Raw genomic sequence first — 26,909 nt, 5'->3', positions numbered from 1 at the left:
AGCCCCTGATATCTGCCCAGGCCTAGTTTCTTGTCCCTCTCCCCCATAAGGGTCCTTCACTCTCTCTTTCACTATCCACTCTGCCTGTCAAAAAAAAAAAAAAAGAAGTGGAGCAGCTGGGACTTGAACAGGCACCTATATGGGATGCTGGCGCTATAGGCCAGAGCTTTTACCTGCTGTACCACAGTGCCAGCCTCTGCTCTACTTCTGATCCTGGGAAGGCAGCAGAAGATGGCCCAAGTACTTGGGCCCATGCCACTCAAATGGGAGACCAAGATGGAGTTCCTGTCTCTTGGCTTTGCCTTGGCCCAGCCCTGACCATTGGCAGCCATTTAGGGAGTGAACCAGCAGACTGGGGAGTCTGTCTCTCTCTGTGTCATTCTGCTTTCCAAATAAATGAATAAATCAATCAATAAATCTTTAAAACAAATAAAGAACTTTTTTAGACTAAAATTCATTCCCAAAGTACACAGAATAGAAAGAATTTCTCAAAGCAAAGCAAATTGTGAACTGTTAGTAGTATTTTTCTTCCCAGAATGAGTAATTTTTAGATTACATTAATGGCTTGTGTTTTACTGTGGCCAACTCATACTATAAAGTTAAAGTAAAATAAAAAAGACACTGCAAATAAATGGTTTTGTTTATGTATGCAAGTTTATTTATGTATGTAAATTCATTGCCAGAAAGAATGAATTTCAGCAATGGCATGAAATACAGTAAAAGGCAATATAATCTTTTGATTATATTTTTGAGGAAATCTGAATGCAATCACTGATCTATCAGGAAGTAGGACTTTAAACAATTTTACATTAGGTGGCAAGCCCATATAAATTGTGGAGAATACAAGCACTATCACATAATGAGCTAAAACCAAGTAACAGATAATGCTGGGGGCAGGAGAAAGTACGTATTTATGTATATTTAATAACTGAATAAGAAATAATCATCTTTGAAAATCAGTTTCCAAAAAACTAAGGAACTTTTCTTCATAGTTTCATAAACGGGAATGACCATTTATGAATGCATTTTAAAAACGGTAGCACAGGGGCCAGGGCTATGCGTAGTAGGCAGTGTGGAACTGGCATCCTATATGGGTACCAGTTCGTGTCTCATCTGTTCCTCTTCCAGTCCAGCTCTCTGCTTATAGCCTGGGAAAGCACTGGAAGATGGCCCAAGTGCTTGGGCCCCTGCACCTGTGTGGGAGACCAAGAAAAAGCTCCTGGCTCCTGGATCCAGATCAGCTCAGCTCCAGCTGTTGTAGCCGTTTGGGAAGTGAACAAGAGGATGGAAGACCTTTCTCTGTGTCTCTCCCTCTCATTCTGTAATTCTACCTCTCAAATAAATAAATATTTTTTTAAAAATGATAGCACAGAGGCATGTGTTTGGTACAGTAGTTAAGCCACTGCTTGTGATACTTGCATTCCCTATCAGAGTATCTGGGTTCAAATCCTGGCTTCACCCGATTCCACCTTCCTGCTAATATACAACCTGGGAGGAAGCAACTGTTGGCTCAAGTGGTTAGGTCCTTGCCACCCATGTGTGAGAAACAAATTCCAGGTTCCTGTCTTTGACAAACAGCACAGGCTATTGAGGGTATCTGGGGAGCAACTGGCTAATGGGAGGTCTCCCTCATTCAAATAAACAAATGACAAAAATTTTTAATTGTTTTATATCATGCATTTGTTGTCACTCTGATTCTAATGTATTAATAAATTCATTTACATAAAAATTTGTTTTAAATGGTAGCATAAGTCTATCACAATGCTTTTCAATTTTTAATTTGGATATGAATCATCCAAGCATCATGCTTTTTAAAAAATATTTATTTATTTATTTGAAAGTCAGAGTTATACGGGGGGAGAGGAGGAGAGAGAGAGTGTGTGTGTGTCTTCTATCCACTGGTTCACTACCCAATTGGCCACAATGGCTGGAGCTGTGTCAATCCGAAGCCAGGAGCTTCCTCTAGGTCTCCCACGCAGGTGCAGGGGCCGAAGGACTTGGGCCATCTTCTACTGCTTTCCCAGGCTATAGCAGAGAGCTGGATTGGAAGTGGAGCAGCCAAGACACAAACAGGCGCCCATATGGAATGCCAGCACTGTAGGCACCAGCTTTACACACTAAGCCATAGTGCTGACCCCGATCATTATTTCTTTTCTTTTTCTTTTTCTTTCTTTCTTTCTTTCTTTATTTTTTTTGGACAGGCAGAGTTAGACAGTGAGAGAGAGAGAGAGAGACAGAGAGAAGGTCTTCCTTCTGTTGGTTCACCCCAAAATGGCTGCTGTGGCCGGTGATCCGAAGCCAGGAGCCAGGTGCTTCTCCTGGTCTCCCATGCGAGTGCAGGGCCCAAGCACTTGGGCCATCCTCCACTGCCTTCCCAGGCCACAGCAGAGAGCTAGATTGGAAAAGGAGCAACTGGGACAGAATCCGGCGCCCCAACCGGGACTAGAACCCGGGGTTCCGGCACCGCAGGCGGAGGATTAGCCTAGTGAGCTGCGGCGCCAGCCCCTCAGTAGTCATTTGAAATTAGTTTTATATAGTTAGAATGACCATATATTTGATTTTCCTGGACAACCCTGGCTTATGTCCACTATACTGGTATAATTATTAACCAGTACCTGCTTTTACTCTCAAAACATCTTGATAAACTGTGCCTATTCTATGTATAATCATTTACAGAAGAAATTTTTTAAATTAATTAATTTTTTTTATTTGACAGGTAGAGTTATAGATAGTGAGAGAGAGACAGAGAAAGGTCTTCATTCCATTGGTTCACTCCCCAGATGGCCACTGCAGCCGGCGCTGTGCTGATCCGAAGCCAGGAGCCAGGTGCTTCTCCCTGGTCTCCCATGTGGGTGAAGCCCAAGCACTTGGGCCATCCTCCACTGCCTTCCCAGGCCACAGCAGAGAGCTGGACTGGAAGAGGTGCAACTGGGGCTAGAACCCAGTGCTCATATGGGATGCTGGTGCCGCAGGTGGAGGATTAACCAAGTGAGCCACGGCGCCAGCCCATACTGAAAAATTTTATAAATTTAGCATTTACTTGGGACAGGATATACCACCTACCACTAAAATCTGGAAAATACTGTTATCACAGTATATAATAATTGGTTATTTAAATATATCTCATCACAGGGAACCAAAATTTCGAATGGATTCAGAACATCTAAGTACCAAAACATTTTTAGATGATTTTGAAACCATTCAAGAATTGAAAATTTTAATTTATTCAGGCAAGGTAAAGATTTTCTTTTTTCTTTTTCTTTTTATAAATGTGTTCTTTTTAACATGTTGTTTCCTCTTTTTAAATTTTTTTTTAAGATTTATTTTATTTTTTTGAAAGAGTTACAGAGCGAGGCAGAGACAGAGAGAGGTCTTGCATCCGTTGGTTCACTCCCCAGATGGCCGCAACGGCCGGAGCTCTGCCAGTCCGAAGCCAGGAGCTTCTTCCAGGTCTCCCACACAGGTACAGGGGCCCAAGGACTTGGGTCATCTTCTCCTGCTTTTCCAGGCCATAGCAGAGAGCTAGATAGGAAGTGAAGCAGCCAGGACTAGAACCGGCGCCCATATGGGATGCTGGCGCTTCAGGCCAGGACGTTAACCCGCTGCACCACAGCGCCAGCCCCAAGGGTAAAGATTTTCAAAGGAAAATGTCAATATACCAAGCATTCTAAAATGGATCCCACCATGTTTCAAAAGTGTCCTAAAATGTGAACAAAAATAATTGTAAGGTTATCAATATGACTATTCTGGAAGATATATATTCCAAACCATTTCTTTTCCAGTTTTTAAGGTTTACTTTATTTATTTGAAAGGCAGTTAGAGAGATCTTCCATCTGCTGGTTTACTCCCCAAATGGCTGCAACAGACAGGGCTGGATCAGGCCAAAGCCAGGATCCAGGAGCATCTTAAAGGTTTCGCACGTGGGTACAGGGGCCAAAGCACTTGGGCCATCTTCCACTGCTTTCCCAGGCCATTAGCAGGGAGCTGGATCAGAAGTGAAGCAGCCAGAACTCAAACCGTTGCCCATATGCGATGCCAGCATTGCAGGCAATGGCTTAACCTGTTATACCACAATGTCAGCCCCCAAACAATTTCTATATAGTAGCTTCAATGTCCTCCCCTTAACATTACAAAATTGCACAAAACTAAACAAGGGGCCAGCACTGTGGAGTAGCAGGTTAAACTGCCAGCTACAGTGCCAGCATCCCATATGGGCGCCAGTTGGAGTCCCAGCTGCTCTACTTCTGATCCAGCTCTCTGCTATGTCCTGGGAAAGAGGTGGAAGACGACCCAAGTCCTTGGATCCTGGCACCCCCGTGGAGTCCTGGAAGAGACTCCTGGCTCCTGGCTTTGGATCAGCGCAGCTCTGACCGTTGCAGTCAACTGGAGAGTGAACCAGCAGATGGAAGACCTCTCTCTCTCTCTCTCTCTCTGCCTCTCCTTCTCTCTCTGTGGGTAACTCTGACTTTCAAATAAATAAATCTTTTTAAAAAATTAAACAAATGGCTTAGATTTTAGAATTGAGGTCACCAAAATAAGTTTGGTCATCTAAAATGTGTATCCTACTCATAAAACTGAACATAATGATACAAAGTGCTGATTTCTCTTTATAATAATAAAAATAGGTCATTTTTAAGAATTATTGAAGGAGTCAGCACTGTGGCATAGTGGGTAAAGCTGCCACCTGCATTGGCAGCATCCCATATGGGCGCCAATTCAGGTCCCAGCTGCTCCACTTCTGATCCAGCTCTCTGCTATGGCCTGGGAAAGCAGTGGAAGATGGCCCAAGTCCTTGGGCCCCTGCACCTACGTGGAAGATCTGGACGACGCTCCCAGCTTCAGAGAAGCCTAGCTCCAGCTGTTGTTGCCATCTGAGGAGTGAAACAACAGATGAAAGACCACTCTCTCTCTCTCTCTGCCTTTGCCTCTCTGTAACTCTGCCTTTCAAATAAATTAATAAATATTTCAAAAAATTTTTTTCAAAAAAGAATTATCGGGGGTGGACGCTGTGGCATAGCGGGTAAAGCCAGCACTGCTGGCATCCCAGCAGTTCTAGTCCCGGTTCTAGTCCAGGCTGCTCCACTTCCAATCCAGCTCTCTGCTATAGCCTGGGAAAGCAGTAGAAGATGGCCCAAGTCCTTCGGCTCCTGTAGCCATATGGGAGACCAGGAAGAAGCTTCTGGCTCTGGATCGGCGCAGCTCTGGCTGTTGTGGCCTGTTGGGGAATGAACCAGTGAATGGAAGCCTCTCTCTCTCTCTCTTACTCTGCCTCTCCTTCTCTCTGTAACTCTGACTTTCAAATAAATAAATAAATCTTTAAAAAAAAAAAAGCATCACGCATGCAATTCAGATTAAAAAAAAAGAATTATCAAAGCTACATTTGAAGAGAACACAAGAAAAATATGAAAATAACATTTTCTTAGGATCATCTAAGTTATTGGCAAGAAAGGTGAAAAAGTCTGAACAGTAAACTGACTGGCCAATAAAATAAGTTTTCCACATTTATGAAATACAATACTTATATTTACTCTATTTAATGTTACTGAAAACTAAAACAGGGAAAAGTATAACTGTAGAACTTGTAAAACTTTTTCAAAGACTGATATTCGTTAGCTATTTTTCACATTCACTTCAAATAATTTTGTTTCATTCATGCCACAGTCTATTACTTGTACACACTGAATTTTATAGCATCAATGTATTTGTATATTTGAGATTAGTTTCTGGGTTACTGTTCTTCCCCAGGTTCTCGGGACCGCTTCCGGGAATTCAGTGAACCTTCTGTTTTCAATAAACATGCAGTAGCAACAGCGTCTCTAAATCCCTGAGACTGCAAGATGAAAATATACAAACATGATTTAGGAACTTTTTAAAAAAAAATGGTCACCTAAATGTTTTAAAGTAACTAATAAGAAAGATACTTTGGTCTTAGACATAATTTATCATGTACTATAAATGAAGAGGATGATAAAACCTCATGGTTAGTCCAAGCCAGGTCTGCATTAGATATAAATCCAAACCAGAGTTGTATTAGAGTATTTACATACACACACACACACTTATTTACACACAAACAGAACTACAATGCATTATAAAATACATTGTTATATTAAAAAATAATTATAAGTACAATCCTAACAAACTTCATAATTACATCTGTTGGAACAAGTGAAGGGAAGTACTAACTCTTAGGTTCTTTATAAATTTATTTTCATAATTATTCTAAAACAAAAATTTCCAACTAACACATTGTAAATGCACCTGGACAGTGCAAAAGACTTTAATGGACAATCCTGAGGCAAAATATCTTTCCATTTCTGTTTTTGTCCTTACAAAAATGAGATGCAATGATATACTTGTTAAACACTACCAATAAGTACACGTTTCAGCCAAAAGTGAGTGTTCTATGATGTAAATTCATAGAAAAATTAACATTTTAAAGTTGGCTATATTTGCTGGCTATAATACATCTGTGTTATCTACAGACCAAAACAAGTAATGTTGATATTTTTTCTTTTCTGAAAATCATCAGCAACTTTCACTTTAAAAGTCTTTAATATCCAGATATCACATATGCCATGGAACACACAACCCAAAAATAAGTTATTTCCTCTGTTCTGAAGAATAAATTTCAGTCCAATTGTGACTACAGTATTCTGTGTATATTACTATTTTGGGGATAATGTTCTAAGCATTAAAAGCTGTCCTCAAATATGCTTGCTGCCTACAGAAGTTAACAGAAGCAATTTGTAAATGCTCTCTTCAGATAATTACTGCCCACTAACACCAAAATCCCACTCTAACCAAATAATACTGACTGTGATTTCAAACAGTACTGTGGATTCCTTCTGACTTGGTGATTTGTACAATGTTGCCAACCTGCTTAGAGAAAAAGAACAAACATACAAACACATGATTTTAGTTAATTAGCTCAACCAATTTCATAATTTAAAGTAACAGTTTTTACTATATTATTTTTGCTTAAAGACACAGAAAGGAAAGAAGTTTATTTTTAAAAAACTCTCCCCTCAAACAATACCTGTATCTACATGTTAATAATTGTTGCATATAATTACAACAGAATTTATTTAAGTATAATTTTAAAGCAACCAGAAGTCCAATGACTAATCAAATAAATTATTTTATAAATGATAATATTACTTAAACAGTAGAAGACATTTAATGATAAGAAAATATTAAAGTGAAAATTATACTGGATAATTCCACATTTAAGAGTAAGTATGTATTTACCTGTATACAGAAAAACTGGACTACAATCAAGAAGTTAATAGCTGTTACTACAAAGAAAGTCTTTTTATATTTCCCAACCTTTCTACAATAATTGTGTATTTCATGTTATCACAGAAGATAATTCATTGCAATATAAATAAGTAGCACATACTTGTATTACAGAAATAAGCTAGGAGGGGCCAGCATTGTGGTATGGCAGGTAAAGCCACCACCTGAGACACCTGCATTCCATATGGGTGCTGGGCTGCTTCACTTCTTGGTTCCCTGTACCCATGTGGGAGATCCAGAAGACGCTCCTGGCTCCTGGCTTTGGCTTGGCCCAGCACTGGCGATTGCAGCCATTTGGGGAGTGAGCCAGCGGATGGAAGATTCTCTCTCTCTTGCTCTCTGTGTAACTTTGACTTTCAAATAAATAAATAAGGAAGGAAGGAAAAGAAGGTAGGAAGACATGTCATTTTAAAATGATTATGTCCCCCCCAAAAAAAATCAGTGTAATGATAGAACAAGGTCTGTTTAGGTAGATTTTATTATATACTATACAAAGTGAATAACAGAAAACTTAAAGCTGGGAGTTGTTGAGAAAGGCCGGTGCAGCAGCTCACTAGGCTAATCCTACGCCTGAGGCGCCAGCACACCGGATTCTGTCCCAGTTGCCCCTCTTCCAGGCAAGCTCTCTGCTATGGCCCGGGAAGGCAGTGGAGGATGACCCAAGTGCTTGGGCCCTGCACCCGCATGGGAGACCGGGAAGAGGCACCTGGCTCCTGGCTTCAGATTGGCGCAGTGCGCTGGCTGTAGCAGCCATTTGGGGGGTGAACCAACAGAAGGAAGACCTCTCTCTCTGTCTCTCTCTCTCACTGTCTAACTCTGCCTGCCAATAAAAAATAAAGAAGCAGCAGGGGAAGGATGCTCAGCAGTCCCACAGAGAGGAGAGTAAGCAGTGAAGGCCTATGCAGAAGACTGGAGCCAGGGAAGACAGCAGGCAGGGGCCCACTTGGGGCCTTCCCCCTTAAAAAAAAAAAAAAAGAGAGAGAAACTTCTTCTTTTTTTTTTTTTTTGACAGGCAGAGTGGACAGTGAGAGAGAGAGACAGAGAGAAAGGTCTTCCTTTGCCGTTGGTTCACCCTCCAATGGCCGCCGTGGCCAGCACGCTGTGGCTGGCACACCGCGCTGATCCAAAGCCAGGAGCCAGGTGCTTCTCCTGGTCTCCCATGCGAGTGCAGGGCCAAGCACTTGGGCCATCCTCCACTGCCTTCCCAGGCCATAGCAGAGAGCTGGACTGGAAGAGGAGCAACCGGGACAGAATCCGGCGCCCCGACCGGGACTAGAACCCAGTGTGCCGGTGCCGCAGGCGAAGGATTAGCCTATTGAGCCGCGGCGCTGGCCGAAAGAAACTTCTAAGCTCTTATTAACTACAATTCAAATACTATAAAAGCAAAAAATATAAACAAAATCTTTTTTTAATATTTATGTGTTTATTTGAAAGTCAGAGTTATACACAGAGAGAAGGAGAGGTAGAGTGAGAGAGAGAGGTATTCCATTTGCTGGTTCACTCCCCAGATGGCCACAACGGCCAGAGCTGGGCTGATCTGAAGCCAGGAGCTTCTTCTGGGTCTCCCATGCAGGTGCAGGGGCCAAAGGAGTTGGGCCATCTTCCACTGCTTTCCCAGGCCACAGCAAAGAACTGGGTTGGAAGTGGAGCAGCCGGGACTTGAAGCAGTGCCCATATGGGATGCTGGCATGGCAGGCAGCAGCTATACCCACTACACCACAATGCTGGCCCTGACAAAATCTTTAAAATTACTTTAAAACTGAAGTAACTTATTCATAGTAGCCAAAAGACAACAGCAATTCAAGTGTACATTACCACATGAATAAATAAAAGGCACTATATACATAGAACAGAACACTATTGAGGCTTAAAAAAGAAGGGAATTCTGACACACACTACAACATAAATAAAACTTGAAGGTTTTAGGCTAAGTGAAATAAGCAATAAACAAAGTTATAAGACAAATATTGCATAATTCAACTATATGATACACCTAGAGTAGTCAAATTCATAGAGATAGAAGGTAGAATGTTGGTTGCCAAGGACTATAGGCCAAGGAGAATAAGGAGTTAGTGTTTAATGGGTATGGAGTTTTAGTACGGGAAGATGGAAATATTCTGGAAATGGATGGTGATGAAGATTGCACAACAGCATGAATGTACTTACTGTACAGTTAAAAGTGGTTTAAGTGGTAAATTTTATGTTATATACATTTTCACCATAATTTTTAAAATTCCAGGTTCTAAAAAAAAAAATCTGACTGTCAAGGTTCTAAGAGGCATTTAATTGCATATCACAAAATGTAGGGCCAGTATTGTGGTGCAGAGGATGGAGCCAACACCTGTAATGCCCGCATCCCATATGAACAATGGTTTGAGTCCTGGTTGCTCTACTGCCATTTCAGCTCCTGGCTGACAAGGATGGCCTAGCTACTGCCAACGATGCCACCCCTGTGGAAGACCCAGATGGAGTTCCAGGTTCCTGGCTTGTTGTGGCCATTTGGGAAGTAAACCAGTGAATGGAAGATTCTCTCTCTCTCTCTTACTCTGCCTTTCAAATAAATAAAATAAATCTTTTAAAACATGTTAATTTGTTTTCAAACACAATTCAAAAAGGACTTTTTGGTTATGATTTGCTACTCTGTTGTTCTGAAATCACCTCTGTCCTCAGACACAATTCAAAAGAAAGGCAATCAGAGACCAGGGGCCATTAGCTTCCTGCTCAAGTTTTGTACTTTCAGGACAAAAACAGCAGAATCCAAAATGTCATGTACTTCACAATTACAACTTCATATATAAATAAAGTAACAACTAAGTCATATGTAATATAGGAATAGCTGTGTTAGGGAGAGGGATTTTAAGATTTTAACAATACTTCAGGGTTGATACTCTATATTTCATGGAAAAACATAACAAAAATAGAGGAAATAGATTTTAAACTGCCTCATTAAAATTTTTTTTGATTTAATGAGAAAACTAGATAATCTTTAGCATCTAAATCACCTTATCTCACCAGTATGTCCTAAATCATCTGACTTTTCTGAAGGAATTATTAAAAACTAATAAGCTGTTAAGAAATATTCACACATTTATTAAGAATCCTAAAGTCAAAGGATCACTAAGTTTTCAGGCTGAAAACCTTCATCAAATTTCTAGGGGAAAATAAATTTTTCTGTGTCAGCCTGAATCTCAAGAGATCTTTTTTTTTTAAATAAGAAACTAAACCAAAGAACCATTTGGCTCATAGCCACATCTGAGATGAAGCTTAACATATGGCTTAACTACATAGTTTGGGTCAGGAAGAAACAAGACAGAAGCACAATTTGTGCTCTTAAGCTGAGCACACATATGAAACACTGTGTGGGGGTGTTGATACATTACTCCACTCTACCACCAGATCTTCTTGGCAAACAGCAGTGTAATTCTGAACAATCTTGGCCTCATATTATGAATATGCAAATTAGAGGAAAACCCACATAATATAAGGACAGAGACAAAAGTATTTCTTTTAATATCTGTTGAAATGTTATTCTATCATTAATCAAAGGGTAAAAATCAGGTGTTACTGATGAAGGATAGGGACTAGGGCATGAGATTAGTATACTTAAGTTCAATTCTCAATATAAATTCGACTATTCACAGTTTTTAGTTTGTCTGCTTAAATGCAAAGTATTGATATTTACTAACTATTTTCAGTATGAGTTTCTATTTCTATCCTTTCCTGATAAATTATAGAAAGCATATAAGACTTCACACAACTTTAATAACAAAGGTATCTGGCTTCAAACAATAAAGAACAAACTATATATACTTTAAATTTTATTTGAGAGGTAGAAAGGAAGACAGTTTCCATAGGCTGATTTATTCCCCAAATGCCCACAACAACCAAGAGCAGGCCAGATTGAAGCCGGAAACTTCAGCCAAGTCTCCCATGTGGGTTGCAGGGGTCTAAGTGCTTGAGTCATCACTACTTCCCAGGTCTGCTTTGGCAGGAAGCTGGGACTAGAGCCAAAGCCAGGAATCAAACCCCAGCACTTCAATATGGGGCATGGACATCTTAACCAGCATCATTAAAAAAAAAAAAAAAAAAAGATGTATGTATTTGAAAGGCTATCAACTGAGAGAGAGCTTCCATCTGCTAGTTCACTCCTTCAAACAGCTGCAACAGCTAGGGCTGGGCCAAGCCAAAGACAGGAGCGTCCCATATGGGTGACAGGGGCCCAAGTAGTTTGGCCATCAACCACTGTCTTCTCAGGCACATTAGCAGGAAGCTGGATGGGAAGCAGAGTAGCCAGGACTCAGACTGTTTACTCTGATATGGGATGCCAGCATTGCAAGCAGTGGCTCAATCCACAGTCCCCTTAATCAGCATCTTAACCACTGAGTCAAACACCCACCCCCAAAACAAAACCATTTTAATTACATTAAGTGAGGTCAACTTATTCTGACCACAAAGTACACACATTTTAAGAATCATGTATGTGAGGCCGGCGCTGTGGCACAGTGATCAAAGCCGCCACCTGCAGCGCTGTCATCCCATATAGGCGCCAGTTCAAGATCCGGCTGCTCCACTTCTGATCCAGCTCTCTGCTATGGCCTGGGATAGCAGTAGAAGATGGCCCAAGTCCTTGGGTCCCTGCACCCACGTGGGGGACCCAGAAGAAGCTCCTGACTCCTGGCTTCAGATCGGTGCAGCTCCAGCCATTCAGGCCAACTGGGGAGTGAACCAGTGGATGGAAGACCTCTCTCTCTCTCTCTATCTCTCTCTGCGCCTCTCCTTCTCTCTCTGTGTAACTCTGACTTTCAAATAAATAAATTAATTTAAAAAAAAAAGAATCATAAATCCACAAACTGGAAAAAAAGAGTTTGGAGAAAAAGGATTTTACTTTAAGAGAATAAAGGCTATACATTTAGATTTGCTGGCAATCAATGCTATACCATAATTATCTTTTAGAAACAGTTATTATAGGAGAAAAGCAAATGAGTCTACCATAGAGTAAGTTATAAAATGTGGATCCTACTACCCGTTTATAGGGTGGTTGGTTTGAAAAATAAAGTAAAATAATATGAGAGTATGCCTATGTATACAGTACTCTGCACAATAAAGGACAACTAAGAAATATTAAATAAATGGAAGCTAGTATTTGCTATTTTTAAATAGCAAATGGAATGAGTAGGACTTGGCTCTCCAAACTCATGCAGACATGAGAACCCTTCAAATTCTTACATGAACAGTTAAGGCTAATAACTGACACAGAGGCTAATCCAATTATGGCATCTGAAGGTGGAGCCTTGAGAAGAGACTGGATTGGATTAGGTTGCTATGGTAGAGTCCCGTAATTGAATCATAACGGCATTATAAGACCTCATAGAGCACAGGGGAAGAAAGTGCTCCCTGTGTCATTCTGCTTCCTGGCTCACCATGTGATCATTCCTCTGCATACACTCTGCCACTGCCAGCCTCCAGCACAAGCCAGACTAATGAGGCTGTCCAGTTTTACACTGGGAACTTCTAAACTAAACTGATAAACTCTTGTTCCTCCAAAGTTGTTCCTCTTAGGCATTTAGTTGCAGTATTGAAAAGCTGGCTAATACAGTTAGCTAACCTTTCTAGTTTTGGCTTTCTAACTTTTAATAATGGGTATAGAGTCTTGAAAGAGTTATTACAGGGATGATCTGAAATGTTGTATATGAAGTTCCTAGTAAAATACCTACAATAAGCACTCACTAAAATGACAGTATGGGGGCTGGCGCTGTGGCGCAGCAGGTCAACGCCCTGGCCTGAAGTGCATCCTATATGGGCACTGGTTCAAGACCCGGCTGCTCCACTTCTGATCCAGCTCTCTGCTATGGCTTGGGAAAGCAGTAAAGGAAGGTCCAAGTCCTTCAGCCCCTGCACCCGCGTGGGAGACCCAGAAGAAGCTCCTGGCTCCTGGCTTTGGATCGGTGCAGCTCCAGCCATTGAAGCCAACTGGGGAGTGAACCATCAGATGGAAGACCCCTCTCTCTCTGTCTCTCTCTCTCTCTCTCTCTCTGCCTCTCCTCTCTCTGTGTAACTCTGACTTTCAAATAAATAAATAAATCTTTTTTTAAAAAATGACAGTATGTGATACAGGGAAATTTATGCAAAACTCACTTGGTTGAGTTGGATTTTTTTAAATGCGGATTAAGAAACAGATCATATCACTGACTTAGGCCTAATATGCATTTAAGGGACCCTTTATTCCATTTTTGCCCACATGCTGCCTCAATTTCACCCTTTATTAGTGCATTTCCAAACCAAGTTCTCTAGGTTATGCCAATTAATCACAAAGCAGAGAGGCTGGCATAAGTCTGGTATTTCTAGAAGTGTAGGATAAAAGACTTCACAGCTTTCAATGGTCTATTTTAAAGAAAATGAAAGCTGTTTTGTTCACTTGCTCAGCAGCTTTAAAAACAAGTACAAAGGTTTCATGCTGCCATAATTTTATTTTAAAGAACAATACTTGTGAAAGGCAGGTAAGTAAATGGGTAATAAAAGCAGAGTAAGAAAATTAAAAAAAAAAAAAACAATTTCACAGAACTATATTAAGCAAGTAAGAAAAACCATCTTATTTTCCACATAAATTAGTCCTAGAGCTAACCTCAGAAGTTTTTCTTTTGTCCTGGTTTTATTTTTCTTTCAATCCCTTCCAGGAACATAGAGTACTCACCTCCTTCTGCAAGGCTAATAAATGATTTCAAAGGGCTTTTGAAAGTGGCATTCCTTATCCACCTACTCCTTTCAGGTGCATGCACCCCATCATTCAAATATTCCAAAGAATTTCCTATGTAGCTAACTGTGCATATAATGTGTTTCTGCATTTGTTCTAGATAATGGCAGACACAGCAACAAAACCATTAGTTCATGGGTTACTATATATCTCCACAGGATTAGCTCTAAGAAACGGGTAGGTATTCATTATAATTAATCCAATATTCAGGATTATTAACTTTTTTCTATACTGACCTTTGGTTTTGGTCCCAATGAAAGACTAGTCGTATTGTAGCAGCATGTCCCCAACTTTCTCCTGCAAGAAAAGAGTATAACAGTGTATTGCCTTACTGACTAGGATAAAGTTCCTCAGAATGCCTCTGACCAAATTTAGTTCTTTTCTTAATTTACCACAAGAGTACACTTGGTTGCAAAAAGATGGGAAGTGAGTAATATCCTAAGATTAATAAATTTTCACCTATCTAGTAAAATAATGCAAATCATTATCCTTTATTTGCTTTTAGAAATTTATAGTCTGGGGGCCGGCGCTGTGGCGTAATGGGTGAAGCTGCTGCCTGCAGTGCCAGCATCCCATGGGCACTGGTTTGAGTCTTGGCTTGAACTTCCGATTCAGCTCTCTACTATAGCCTGGGAAAGCAGAAGATGGCCCAAGTCCTTGGGCTTCTGCACCTGCTTTGGAGACCTGGAAGAGGTTCCTGGCTCCTGGCTTTGAACTGGCGAAGTCCAGCCATTGCGGCCATCTGGGGAGTGAACCAGCGGATGGAAGACCTCCCTCTCTCTCTGCCTCTCCTCCTCTCTCTGTGTAACTCTGACTTTCAAATAAATAAATCTTTAAAAAAATAAATTTATAGTTTGAGTCACTATATTTATCAATCATCCATTTAATCAGACCTACTAACATATTTCTGACTCTCAGAAGCAAAGTAAAAATTCTAAGAAAACACTCTTAAAGATTTTAATGTAAATCAATCTTGTAGTATTGTGTTCTAATGAAATAAAAACTGAGTTCAGAGACACAGTAACATGTCTATTTACTGCAGTATGATTTTTATTTAAATGGATTCATCCTTCTTTCTAAGATGGTGAGCTTGCTGAGGGCAAGAATCATCATACAAATATCCCTGTTATCTGACACTATAGCTGCCAAATAATAGATACCTGATAGTAAATGACTGTTAAATAACTAAAATGGGAGCTAGCATTGTGGTGCAAACAGTAAAGTCACCATTTGCAATGCTAGCATCCAATAAAGAAGTGCAGGTTTGGCTACTCAGCTTTCTATCCAGCTTCCTGTTAATGGGTCTGGGAAAGCAAGAGAAGATGACACAATCCTGCAATCCATGTAGGAGACTAGGATGAGGTTTCTGGCTCCTGGTCTCAGGTTGACCTCAACCCTAGCTATTGCAACATTTGGGGAGAGATTTAGTGGATGGAAGATCTCTTTCTTTCTCCCTCCCTCTCTCCATTGTTCTGCCTTTCAAATGAATAAATCTTTGTAAAAAATAATTAAAAGGATCACTAAATATTTGAAGGCACTGTGCTTGGTGCTAAGAGTTTTCAGTGAATAAGATAAATACAGTCTCTGCTCATGTGGCCTGTAGTATTTCAACAAATATCAAATAAAACAGGTAGGGAAAATATTTTAAACCATACTGTTTATCTTATTAATTTACCTACCTAATGCAGGAACTAGCAAGGCCTGGTTTTTATCTATTTTTGTTGTCATCTGATTGGTTAAAATTACCTACAAAAACAAAATGTGAGAAAGTGAGGTGAGTCTCTACCAAAAAATATCAAGTATGAAAGCAGCTGGGTCTCGAACCGGTGCCCAAATGGGATGCTGGAGTCACAGACAGAGGCTTAACCTTCTACGCCACAACGTCAGCCCCAAAAGATAATAATTTTAAATTAGGAAAAGCAAAAGTGTTAATGATACAGTACAAGTCAGATTATCTGGCATCTTTTAATCCAAAATTCTCCAGAAACAGTTATTTTAAATATTCTTCTTTGCATAAAGAACATGGTAACTACTGTAAGCTCCAAGTGTTAAAGAATTTCTGTGACAAGCAGTAAGGTGCCTATTCTGGAAAAAGAAAATCAGTTCTATAAGAAAACTGAGACAGAAATGGCTGGGGGGCCAGCTCTGTGGCATAATGAGTAAAGCTACTACCTGCAGTACCAGCATCCCATTTGGGCACTAGTTCGAGACTTGGCTGCTCCATTTCTGATCCAGTTCCCTGCTACGGCTTGAGAAAGCAGTGGAAGATGGCCCAAGTACTTGGGCCCCTGACCGGCTTGGGAGACCTGGAAGAAGCTCCTGACTCCTGTCTTTAGACTGGCCCAGCTCTGGCTGTTACGGCCATTTGGGGAGTAAACCAGCAGATGGAAGAGTCTCTCTCTCTCTGCCTCTCTGTAACTTTGCCTTTAAATCAATAAATAAATCTTTTAAAAAAAAAAATTCAATGGTAACATCCTAAAAAAAATTTTAAGACACAAAGCAGACTCTGTGACACATCTATATCTCAATTAGATACCAAAAGGCTAGCATGCCTTTCTTCTAGTTTCTCTCCTCTGGGAGCCATAGTGCCTTCTCTATTTGTTATGTTACACCAGGCATCGTAGAACAAGCTAAGCAGGAATTTAAATTGGTAATTAACTAAAATGTATGACTAACTGGTATTTCTAACATGCTGAGTAATTGCCTTCACTGTACATGCTACCAAGCATATAAGCTCTTGAACAGTGTAATATTCACTATGCCCACACTTTTTGCTTAGTGCTAGTGCACTATTCAACTCCATAGCCATTAATCACTTTAACTTTTAAAGTTTAATTAAAGCTAGAAATTCAGTCCCTTAGTATTAGCCTTATTTCACAGTCTTAAAAGTTGGGGCCGGCGCCATGGCATAGCAGGTAAGGATGCCACCATCCCATATGGGTGCCAGTTCAAGACCCAGCTGCTCCACTTCTGATCCAGCTCTCTGCTGTGGCCTGGGAAAGCAGCAGAAGATGGCCCAAGTCCTTGGGCCCCTGCACCCGTGTGGGAGACCCAGAAGAGCCTCCTGGCTCCTGGCTTCGGATTGGTGCAGCTCCGGCTATTGTGGCCAATTGGGGAGTGAACAGCAGATAGAAGACCTCTCCCTCTCTCTCTCTCTCTCCCTGCCTCTCCATCTCTCTGTGTAACTTTGACCCTCAAATAAATAAATATATCTTTAAAAAAAAAAGTCATTCAGCTACTGGCCTATATGGTATATTTCCATCTTTACAGAAGTTCTACCATATAGTTCTGATTTATAAAGTATTTAGTTTATCTATTACATATCTTCATGAAAATGTAAATAGAAGCTGTGACCTAGTAGGTTAAGCCTCTGCCTGTGGTACCGGCATCATATTTGCCTTTGGTTTGGGTTTGAGTCCCAGCTACTCTACTTCTGATCCAGCTCCCTGTTAATGGCCTAGGAAAGCAGTGGAAGATGGCCCAAGACATTGGGCCCCTGCACCCACGTGGGAGACCCAGAAGAAGCTCCAGGCTCCTGATTGGCCCAGCTCCAGCCTTTACACCCGTTTGGGATGTGAACCAGTGGATGGAGGACCTCTCTCTCTCTGTCTTCCTTCTCTCTGTCTGTAACTCTGCCTCTTAAATAAATAAATCTTTTAAAAAATAAGTAAATATAACTATCAGCTAATCAGCTATTCAATAACTCAAAATTAGATTCTGCATTATGTGCAAATATTTATAAGATAATTTATATTGGGACTGGTGTTGTGGTGTAGCAAGTTAAGCCTTCACCTGTAGCACTGGCATCCCATATGAGTGCCGGTTCAAGTTCTGTCTGCTCCACTTCCAATCCAGCTCTCTGCTTCTGTAGAGAAGGAGAGAGCGAGAGAGATCATCCATCCTCTCCCCCAAATGGCTACAATGGTCCAGACTGGGCCGGTCCAAAGGCAGGAGCCAGGAGCTTCTTCAGGGTCTCACACAGGGTACAGGGGTCCAAGAACTTGGGCTATCTTTCACTGCTTTCCCAGGCACATTCACAGGGAGCTGGATCAGAAGTAGAGCAGCTGGGACTTGAACTAGTGTCCATATGAGATGCTGGCACTGCAGGCAGAGACAACCTTCTACACTACCGTGTCAGCTCCAAATAAATCTAAAAAAATTTTTTAAAAAAAGAAGAAAGAAAATTTATGCTAAGTGAAAGAAGTCAGACACAAAAGGTCTGTACGTATTGTATGATTCTATTTATATGACATGTCCAGAGAAGAAAAATTAACAGAGACAAAAAGCAGATTAGTGGTTGCTAGGGAGTAGGGGGAGGGCAGAATAGGAAGCAATGGCTAACAGAATTTGTGTGTGTGTGTGCTTTTAAATCTGGAACTATGTTTCTCAGAATTATCTTCCTTGTATGGTACCAAGTTAGAGTTGAACATAAAAGGAATTTGCATGAGATTTAAAAGGTGAAAGTGAAGGAGCAAGATATTTTTAATATTCTGAAGGTCACTGCACATAGAGGTTTCATTTTGGATCAAGATATTCTAAAATTAGATACTGGTCAAGATTGTACAAATCTAACAAATACATTTATTTATTCACTTCATTTTATTTGAAAGGCAGGGGGATAGAGAGAGATCTTCCATTTGTTGGCTTACTCCCCAAATAACAGCAACAGCCAGGGCTGGGCAAGACCAAAGCTAAGAGCCCAGAACTCCATCCAGGTCTTCCACATGGGTGGCAGGAACCCAAGTATCTGGGCCATTATCTGTTGCCTCACAGTGTATGCATTAGTAGCAGAGCAGCTGGGAGTTCAATCCAGGGACTCTGATATGGGATGTGGTCTTCCCAAGCAGCATCTAAACCACTGTGGCAAATGCTGGCACCAAGGTATGTGACTTTTATCTCATTACACTTGTTTAAAAAAAACAAAACAAAACAAAACAAAAAACAGAAACCTATCTACCAATATTCAAAGAGACTCATCTCTTTTTAAAGATTCTATTTATTTATTTGAAAGGCAAAGTTAGAGACAGAGTGCTTCCATCCACTGGTTCACTCCCCAGATGGTGCCAACGGTCCAGGACTGTGCTTCATCTGCGTCTCCCATGTGGATGGCAGGAGCCCAAGTACTTGGGCCATCCTCCACTGCTTTTCCAGGCATAATAGCAGGGAGAAGGATCGAAGTACAGCAGCCAGGACTCTTTTGGGATGCCATCATTGCAAACAACAGCTTAACCCACTGTGCCACAACACCAGAGAAATTCATCTTTTAAAGGAATTTCCCCCATTGGTTTGACAAACATTTTATAACTGGTAACATCCAAAGTTGATAAACATGTGGGAAAAGAAGAATTCTTATTAACTGGTGTACAGAATTTACTGTGGAACATGTTTTCTGAGGGTAATTTAACAATATAAAAACAAAATGTTTGGCCGGCGCCATGGATCAACAGGCTAATCCTCCACCTGTGGCGAAGGCACACCAGGTTCTAGTCCCGGTTGGGGCGCCGGATTCTGTCCCGGTTGCCCCTCTTCCAGGCCAGCTCTCTGCTATGGCCCGGGAAGGCAGTGGAGGATGGCCCAAGTGCTTGGGCCCTGCACCCCACGGGAGACCAGGAGAAGCACCTGGCTCCTGCCTTCGGATCAGCATGGTGCGCCGGCCACAGCGCGCTGGCCGCGGCGGCCATTGGAGGGTGAACCAACGGCAAAAGGAAGACCTTTCTCTCTGTCTCTCTCTCTGTGTGTCCACTCTGCCTGTCAAAAAAAAAAAAAAAAAGTTTAAAAATAAGATTCCTGTGGCTAGTGTTGCAGTGCAGCGGATTAAGCTGCTGTTTGCAATGTAGCATCCTTTGTTGGAACGCCAGTTTGAGTCCTGGCAGCTCAGCTTGATCCAGCTTTCTGCTAATAAGTCTGGGAAGGTGGTAAAGACCGCCTACCTACTTGGGCACCTGCCACCCAAATGGGAGACCCAGAAGTTCTTAGCTTTTGTCTTCAGCATGACAGTCCTGCCTAGCAGGTACTTGAGGAGTGAACCAGTGTTTGGAAGAGATCTCTGTCTGTCTGTCTTTCCTTCTCTCTGTCATTCTGCCGTTCAAATAAAAAAACTAAAAAAAAAAAAAAAAAAATCGTTTGACTTAACATCTTCCTTTTTAAGAAGTTGATAACAGGAGTGGGCGTTTGATGCAGCAATTAACTACTTGGGATGCCTGCAACCCACACTGTGGTGCCTACTTTGAGTTAAGGCTCCTCTGACCCAGCTTTCTACTCATGTGCACCCCAGGAGATAGCAGATGACGACTCAAGTACTGGGTCTCTGCTGCCGAAATGGGATACCTGTACAGAGTTCTGGGCTCATGGCTTTGGCCTGGCTCAGCACTGTGAGAACAAACCAATGGGTGGAAGATCCCTGTCCCTCTGCCTTTCAAATAATATGAAAATAAATTCAAAAAATATTTTGGGGGGATGGCGCTGTGTTATAAAGCTGCCACCTGCAATGCAGGCATCCTATATGGGCAAAAATTGGAGTCCCAGATGCTCCACTTCTGATCCAGCTCTTTGCTATGGCCTGGGAAAACAGTGGAAGATGGCCCAAGTTCTTGCACCCACAATGGGAGACCCAGAAAAAGCTGCTGGCTCGTGGCTTCAGATCAGCCCAGCTCCGGCTGTTGTGGCCAATTGAGGAGTGAACCGACAGATGGAAGACCTCTCTCTTTCTCTCTCTGCCTCTGTAACTCTTCTTTTCAAATAAATAAATAAATAAATTTTTTTTTTTTTAATTTGAGAAACTTATTCTAAAGGGGTGGGCATTTGACCTAGCAGTTAAGACTCTAGTTGGGCGGCTGGCATTCTTCCAATTAGCACACTGTTGCCTGGGATGCCCACTTCTCATACTAGAGTACCTGGGTTAGAAGGTACTGTGTCCAGTTCTAGCTTCCTGTTCCTGTATACCCTGAGAGGCTGCAGGTGATGGCTCAAGCACTCGTGTCCCTGTCATCTACATGAGTGACAGATTAGGTTCTGGACTCGTGGATTTGGCCTGGCCCAGCCCCAGCTGTTGCAAACATTTGGGAAGTGAACTGACAGAAGATCTCTCTCTGCCTTTCAAATTAAAAAAAAATGGGGGTAAGGGGACATTTGGTACAGAGGGTAAGATACTACTTAGGACACTGGCATTCCCTATCCGTGGGTTCAGCTGAGAATGCTGGCTCTGCTTTGACACAGTTTCCTGTGAATGTGCATCCTGGGAGGCAGCAGATGAAGGCTCAGCATCTGTGTCTCTGCCACCCACGCTGGAGACCTGGTCTGAGTTCTAGCTCTGGACTTCAGCCTGGCCCAACACTGACTATTGCAGGAGTGAACCAGGAAATAGAAGATCTCTCTTTCTGTTTCTCTTTCAAACAAAATGAAAATAATTTTTTTAAAAATAGGTAAAAATTTAAACAACTCCAATTAGAATGTCTGCATCTCATGTTCAAAGTGCCTGGGTTAAAGACAGAAGCCAGGGGAAGGTACTGAACCCAGACAATCTCATATGGGAGGTGGGGTGTTTTAATCACTAGGCCAAATGCCTACCCCAGATGTTCACAACATTTTAAGTTAAAAACAAAAACTGCTTTGCATAACAGCATGTATAATATGATCTCATTTTCCAAAAAGTATGTTTGCATATATATAGAATAAAGTAAGTGGGGGAAAATACATATACCAAACTCAACAATATTCATCTCTGGGTAATGGATAATTATAGTTTTTGATCATTGAAAACAATTTTTTACAACATACATGCATAACTTAAAATTATAAAATGTATTATCAAATTCATACATGCTTCTATACATGCCAACTGGGAAAAAAACAAAATAAGAAAGAGGTTGGTGTTGTGGCACAGCAGGATAAAATGCCTCTTGTGTTGCCAGTATCCCATATTGGAGTGCTGGTTCAAATTCTGGCATGAGCCTGGGAAATATCAAATAATGGTTCAAATACATAGGCCCTTGCCACAACACATGGGAGATCCAGATGGAGTTCCTGGCTTCTGGCTTCAGCCTGGCCCAGACACGTCTAGTGTGGGCATTAGGGGAATAAGTCAGCAGAAGGAAGATCTCTTTCCCTCTCTCTATTGTTCTTGCCTTTCAAATAATTAAAATTTTAAAAAAAGTCAAAGAACCCCACAAAATCCTGTCTTTGAAAGCAGTCACTGGTAATGTTTTGGTCCTTTCAAATCTTTTTCCCCCACTGTTTCCAAAGTGGAATTATACATGATATACTGTTATATAACTTCAATGTTTTCATTTAATCATGTATCTGGATATATCTTATTCCATGTTAATACCTTTATTTACATTGATTACTTTAGATTTTTATTTATTTTTTTAAAAGATTTATTTACTTATTTGAAAGTCAGGTTACACAGAGAGAGGAAAGGCAGAGAGAGAAAGAGAGGTCTTCCATCCGCTTGTTCACTCCACAATTGGCTGAAATGGCTGGAGCTTTGCCGATCCAAAGCCAGGAACCTGGAGCTTCTTCTGGGTCTACCACAGGGGTGCAGGGGCCCAAGCACTTGGGCCATCTTCTACTGCTTTCCCAGGCCATAGTAGAGAGCTGGATCGGAAGTGGAGCAGCCGGTCTCGAACCGGCGCCCATATGGGTTGCCAGTGCTTCAGGCCAGGGTGTTAACCTGCTGTGCCACAGCGCCAGCCCCATTATTTATTTATTTTTAATTTGATTTATTTTTAAATTTATTTGAAAGGCTAGTTTATTTCCCAAGTCTGCTGGCTTATTTCCCAAATCTCTGCAACATTCAGAGCTAGGCCAGGCTGAATACAGGAGCTCAGAACTCAACCTTGGTCTTCCACGTGGGTAGCAGAGACCCAATTACTTGAGCCATCACCTGCTGTCTACTGAGCTGCACACTTGCAGTAATGCTGAATCGGAGTTGAGACTTGCACCTAGGGATGCTTATTTGGGTCGTGTGTGTCCCAAGTGTAGTTTCTTAATAATCAAGCAAAAAGACTGTCGTAACAAAAGACAAATCCTAAGAAACTAGGCAACTTGGCCAGCACCGCGGCTCACTAGGCTGATCCTCTGCCTTGCAGCGCCGGCACACCGGGTTCTAGTCCCAGTCGGGGTACCGGATTCTGTCCCGGTTGCCCCTCTTCCAGGCCAGCTCTCTGCTGTGGCCCAGGAGTGCAGTGGAGGATGGCTCAAGTGCTTGGGCCCTGCACCCCATGGGAGACCAGGAGAAGCACCTGGCTCCTGCCATCGGATCAGCGCGGTGCGCCGGCCACAGCGTGCCAGCCACAGTGGCCATTGGAGGGTGAACCAACGGCAAAAGGAAGACCTTTCTCTCTGTCTCTCTCTCTCTCACTGTCCACTCTGCCTGTCAAAAAATAAAAAATAAAATAAAATAAAAAAAAGAAAGAAACTAGGCAACCCATTAGTCTTGAGTGCCCCCTACTGGAGGCTCTTCAATGGTACAACTATGAACAGAATGCTAAATGGCAATTAATTCAAACAAGAGGCTTTTTTAGCATGTGGCAAAAAAATCTAAAAATTAAAAAAAAGGGGGGGATGTATTTGCTCATTTATTTGAAAGGCATAGTGACAAAGAGAGAGATAAAGGAGGAGAGAAATTTTTCATTTACTGGTTCACCCCCTAAACACCTGAAATAGCTGGGGCTTGACCAGATGGAAGCCAAGAGCCTGGAACTCAATCCAGATCTCCCTCATGAGCGGCAGAGACTCAAGTACTTGAGCCACTGTCTGCTACCTTCCAGCTTGTCCATTAGCAGAAAGATGTGTCAGAAATGAAATAGCCAGGACTTACGGGACAATGCTGTGGCACAGCAGGTTAAGCTGATATCTGCAATGTCAGCATCCCTTATGGGCATCAGTTCCAGTCCTGACTACTCCACTTCTGATCCAGCTCCCTGCTAATGCAGCGGAGAAAATGGCCCAAGTACTTGGATTCCTGCCACCCACGTGAAGGATAGTGTTTCAGGCTCCTGGCCTTAGCCTGGTCCAGCCCAGACCACTGCAGCCATTTAGGGAGTGAACTAGTGAATGTGTGTTAGCATGCTCTCTTGTGCTCTCTCTCCCTGCATCTCTCCTTCCTTCCCTCTCTCTCTGCCTTGCAAATAATAAATCTTAGGGCTGGCATTCTATATGGGTGCCATGCAAGTCCTGGCTGCTCCAATTCCAATCCAGCTCCCTGCTGCTGGTTCACCTGGGAGGGCAATAGAAGATGGGCCAAGTCCTGCACCCATGTGGGAGACTGGGATGGAGCTCCTGACTCCAGCCTAGCCCAGCCCTTGCTGTTGCAGCCAATTGGGGAGTGAACCAGTGGACAGAAGATCTCTTTGTCCCTCACTCTCTAACTCTGTATTTCAAATAGATTAAAAAAAAAAAAAGACAAAAATAATAATAAATAGGTCCTGTGGCGTAGCAGTGCTGGCATCCTATATGCACACCAGTTTAAGTCCTGGCTGTTCCACTTGCAATCCAACTCTCTGCTATGGCCTGGGAAAGCAGTGGAAGATGGCCCAAGTCCTTGGGCCCCTGCATCAGCATGGGAGACCCAAAAGAAGCTCCAGGTTCCTGGCTTTGGATCAGCACAGCTCTGGCTGTTGGAACCATTTGGGGAGTGAACCATTGGAAGGAAGACCTCTCTGCCTCTCTGTAACTCTGCCTTTCAAATAAATAAATAAATTTTTAATAATAAAAATAAATCTTAAAAAAAAAAAGCCAGCTAAAAATGCTCTAATCAACTATGGCAAAGACAAATCAAGTTAAACAGTTCAACCTTCTTCTGTCTCCTAGACAAGAGTATGTATTTGTCAGTGGTGAGGGAAATGATGGCAAACAAGCAGTTAGAAGAGTCTTGGATGGGTATCTGGCCTAGCAGTTCACACAGTAGCATCCCATATCGGAGTGCCTAGGTTGCATACCTGACTCTGCTCAACTCAAGCTTCCTACTAGTGCAGATGCTAAGAGGTAGGAGTGATAGCTCAAATAACTGAATTCCTGCCACCCAAATGCTACATTTGGAATAAGCTCCTGGCTTACAGCCTCAGAGGGCATTTGGGTAGAAAACCAGTGGAGAGAGGGAGCTCTCTTCTTGTGAGTGCACACTCCATCTATGCTTCTGAAATAATTTTTTTTTTCCTGGGGCCAGCACTGTGGTATAGTGGGCTAAGCCTCCACTTGAGGCGCCAGAATCCCATACAGGCTGCAGTACAGCAGGTTAAGCTGCATTAATTCCAGTCCTGGCTGCTCCTCTTCTGGATCCAGCTCTCCGCTGTGGCCGGGAAAAGCAGAAGATGGCCCAAGTGCTGGGGCCCCTGCAACCTTGTGGGAGACCCAGAAGAAGCTCCTGGCTTCAGACCATCTCAGCTCCAGCCATTATGGCCATCTGGGGAGTGAACCAGTGGTTGGAAGACCTTTCTCTCTGTCTTTCCTTCTCTCTACCTGTAACTCTACCTCTCAAATAAAATCTTTTAAAAAAATTTTTTATAAGTCTCGCTTCATGCCTTTTTATCACTTCACTTCTGGGCTTTTATTTACCTCTCTCCTCATATTATATTCCAAATCTAGAACAGTTATCTTAAAATATCTAGTTTGTTCACACTACGCATTTTTTAAAAATTTTTTTATTTAGGCCGGCGCCGCGGCTCACTAGGCTAATCCTCCGCCTTGCGGCGCCGGCACACCACGTTCTAGTCTCGGTCGGGGCACCAATCCTGTCCCGGTTGCCCCTCTTCCAGGCCAGCTCTCTGCTGTGGCCCAGGAGTGCAGTGGAGGATGGCCCAAGTCCTTGGGCCCTGCACCCCATGGGAGACCAGGAGAAGTACCTGGCTCCTGCCATCGGATCAGCGCGGTGCGCCGGCCGCAGCACACCTACCGCGGCGGCCATTGGAGGGTGAACCAACGGCAAAAGGAAGACCTTTCTCTCTGTCTCTCTCTCACTGTCCACTCTGCCTGTCAAAAAAAAAAAAAAATTATTTATTTATTTGACAGGCAGAGTTATAGAGAGGCAGAGAGAGCAAGAGGTCTTCCATCCACTGATTCACTCCCCAAATGACTGCAATGTCCAGAGCCAAGCCAATCTGAAGCCAGGAGCCAGGAGTTTCTTCCAGGTCTCCCACACAGGTGCAAGTGCCCAAGCATTTGGACCATCTTCTACTGCTTTCCCAGGCCATATGAGAGAGCTGGATCAGAAGTGGAGCATATGGGACACTGTATGGCAGGCGGTGGCTTTATCCGCTATGCCACAGCGCCGGCCTCTGCTTATATTAAGTAATTTTTCCATCTGAGTCTGTGATTATACACTATGCAATAATGAAAGACTCAGAGCAAAAGGAAGAGGGATGTTGGAAGAACTTACCTGAAAAATATCAAGCACATTTAGATAAAACTGCAATTACTAAAGATGGCATTTCTTTATCAAAAAAAAAAAATCCACTTTCAAGAAATGACATATTGATTATGCTGATTGATATACAACACTTAGGACTAGAATTAATCTTTTATGGAAACCAAAACAAAACCACACTAAAAAAAACTGTATGTCAGGCAAATTCTATTTCGCTATTCCTAGACTTTAATATTTTAAAAATTTTGACTTTATTATAAAACTTTCTTGACCAGTAATACTTACAGCTAATCTGTGGTTATTTGCAAGGCTTATCATTTGCTGGGCTAGGCCATTTAGTAACCGAGTACGAAGGGATAGGTCATCAAGATCATGACGAAAAGGAAAAGCAATACCATCTACAATCACTAATCGAACCTAAAATAGAAGAGAGAATGATTTTAGGTTTGGTATTAAAAATAAAATAATAAAAATGTCATCCAAAAAGTACAGTTA

The 26,909-nt window shown here is 42.1% G+C and overlaps 1 protein-coding gene across 1 annotated transcript in view; it reads right to left on the bottom strand.

The window, feature by feature from the left end:
* RAD51C (RAD51 paralog C) overlaps window positions 1–26,909 on the bottom strand; it is a 44,761-nt gene continuing 17,852 nt past the window's right edge. Inside the window, exons 5-9 of the mRNA XM_062216755.1 lie at window positions 26,700–26,831; window positions 15,730–15,796; window positions 14,287–14,347; window positions 6,819–6,879; window positions 1–5,830 (exon numbers count right to left, since the gene is read on the bottom strand). Coding sequence (XP_062072739.1) covers window positions 5,729–5,830; window positions 6,819–6,879; window positions 14,287–14,347; window positions 15,730–15,796; window positions 26,700–26,831 — 423 coding nt within the window. The 3' untranslated portion in view covers window positions 1–5,728. The remainder of the gene's footprint in view (window positions 5,831–6,818; window positions 6,880–14,286; window positions 14,348–15,729; window positions 15,797–26,699; window positions 26,832–26,909) is intronic.

The sequence above is a fragment of the Lepus europaeus genome, chromosome 18 (assembly GCF_033115175.1).
Source record: "Lepus europaeus isolate LE1 chromosome 18, mLepTim1.pri, whole genome shotgun sequence".
In the NCBI taxonomy this organism is placed as follows: Eukaryota; Metazoa; Chordata; class Mammalia; order Lagomorpha; family Leporidae; genus Lepus; species Lepus europaeus.
Note: the sequence above shows the minus strand (reverse complement) of the source record. Positions and strands in the feature narration are given on the sequence as shown.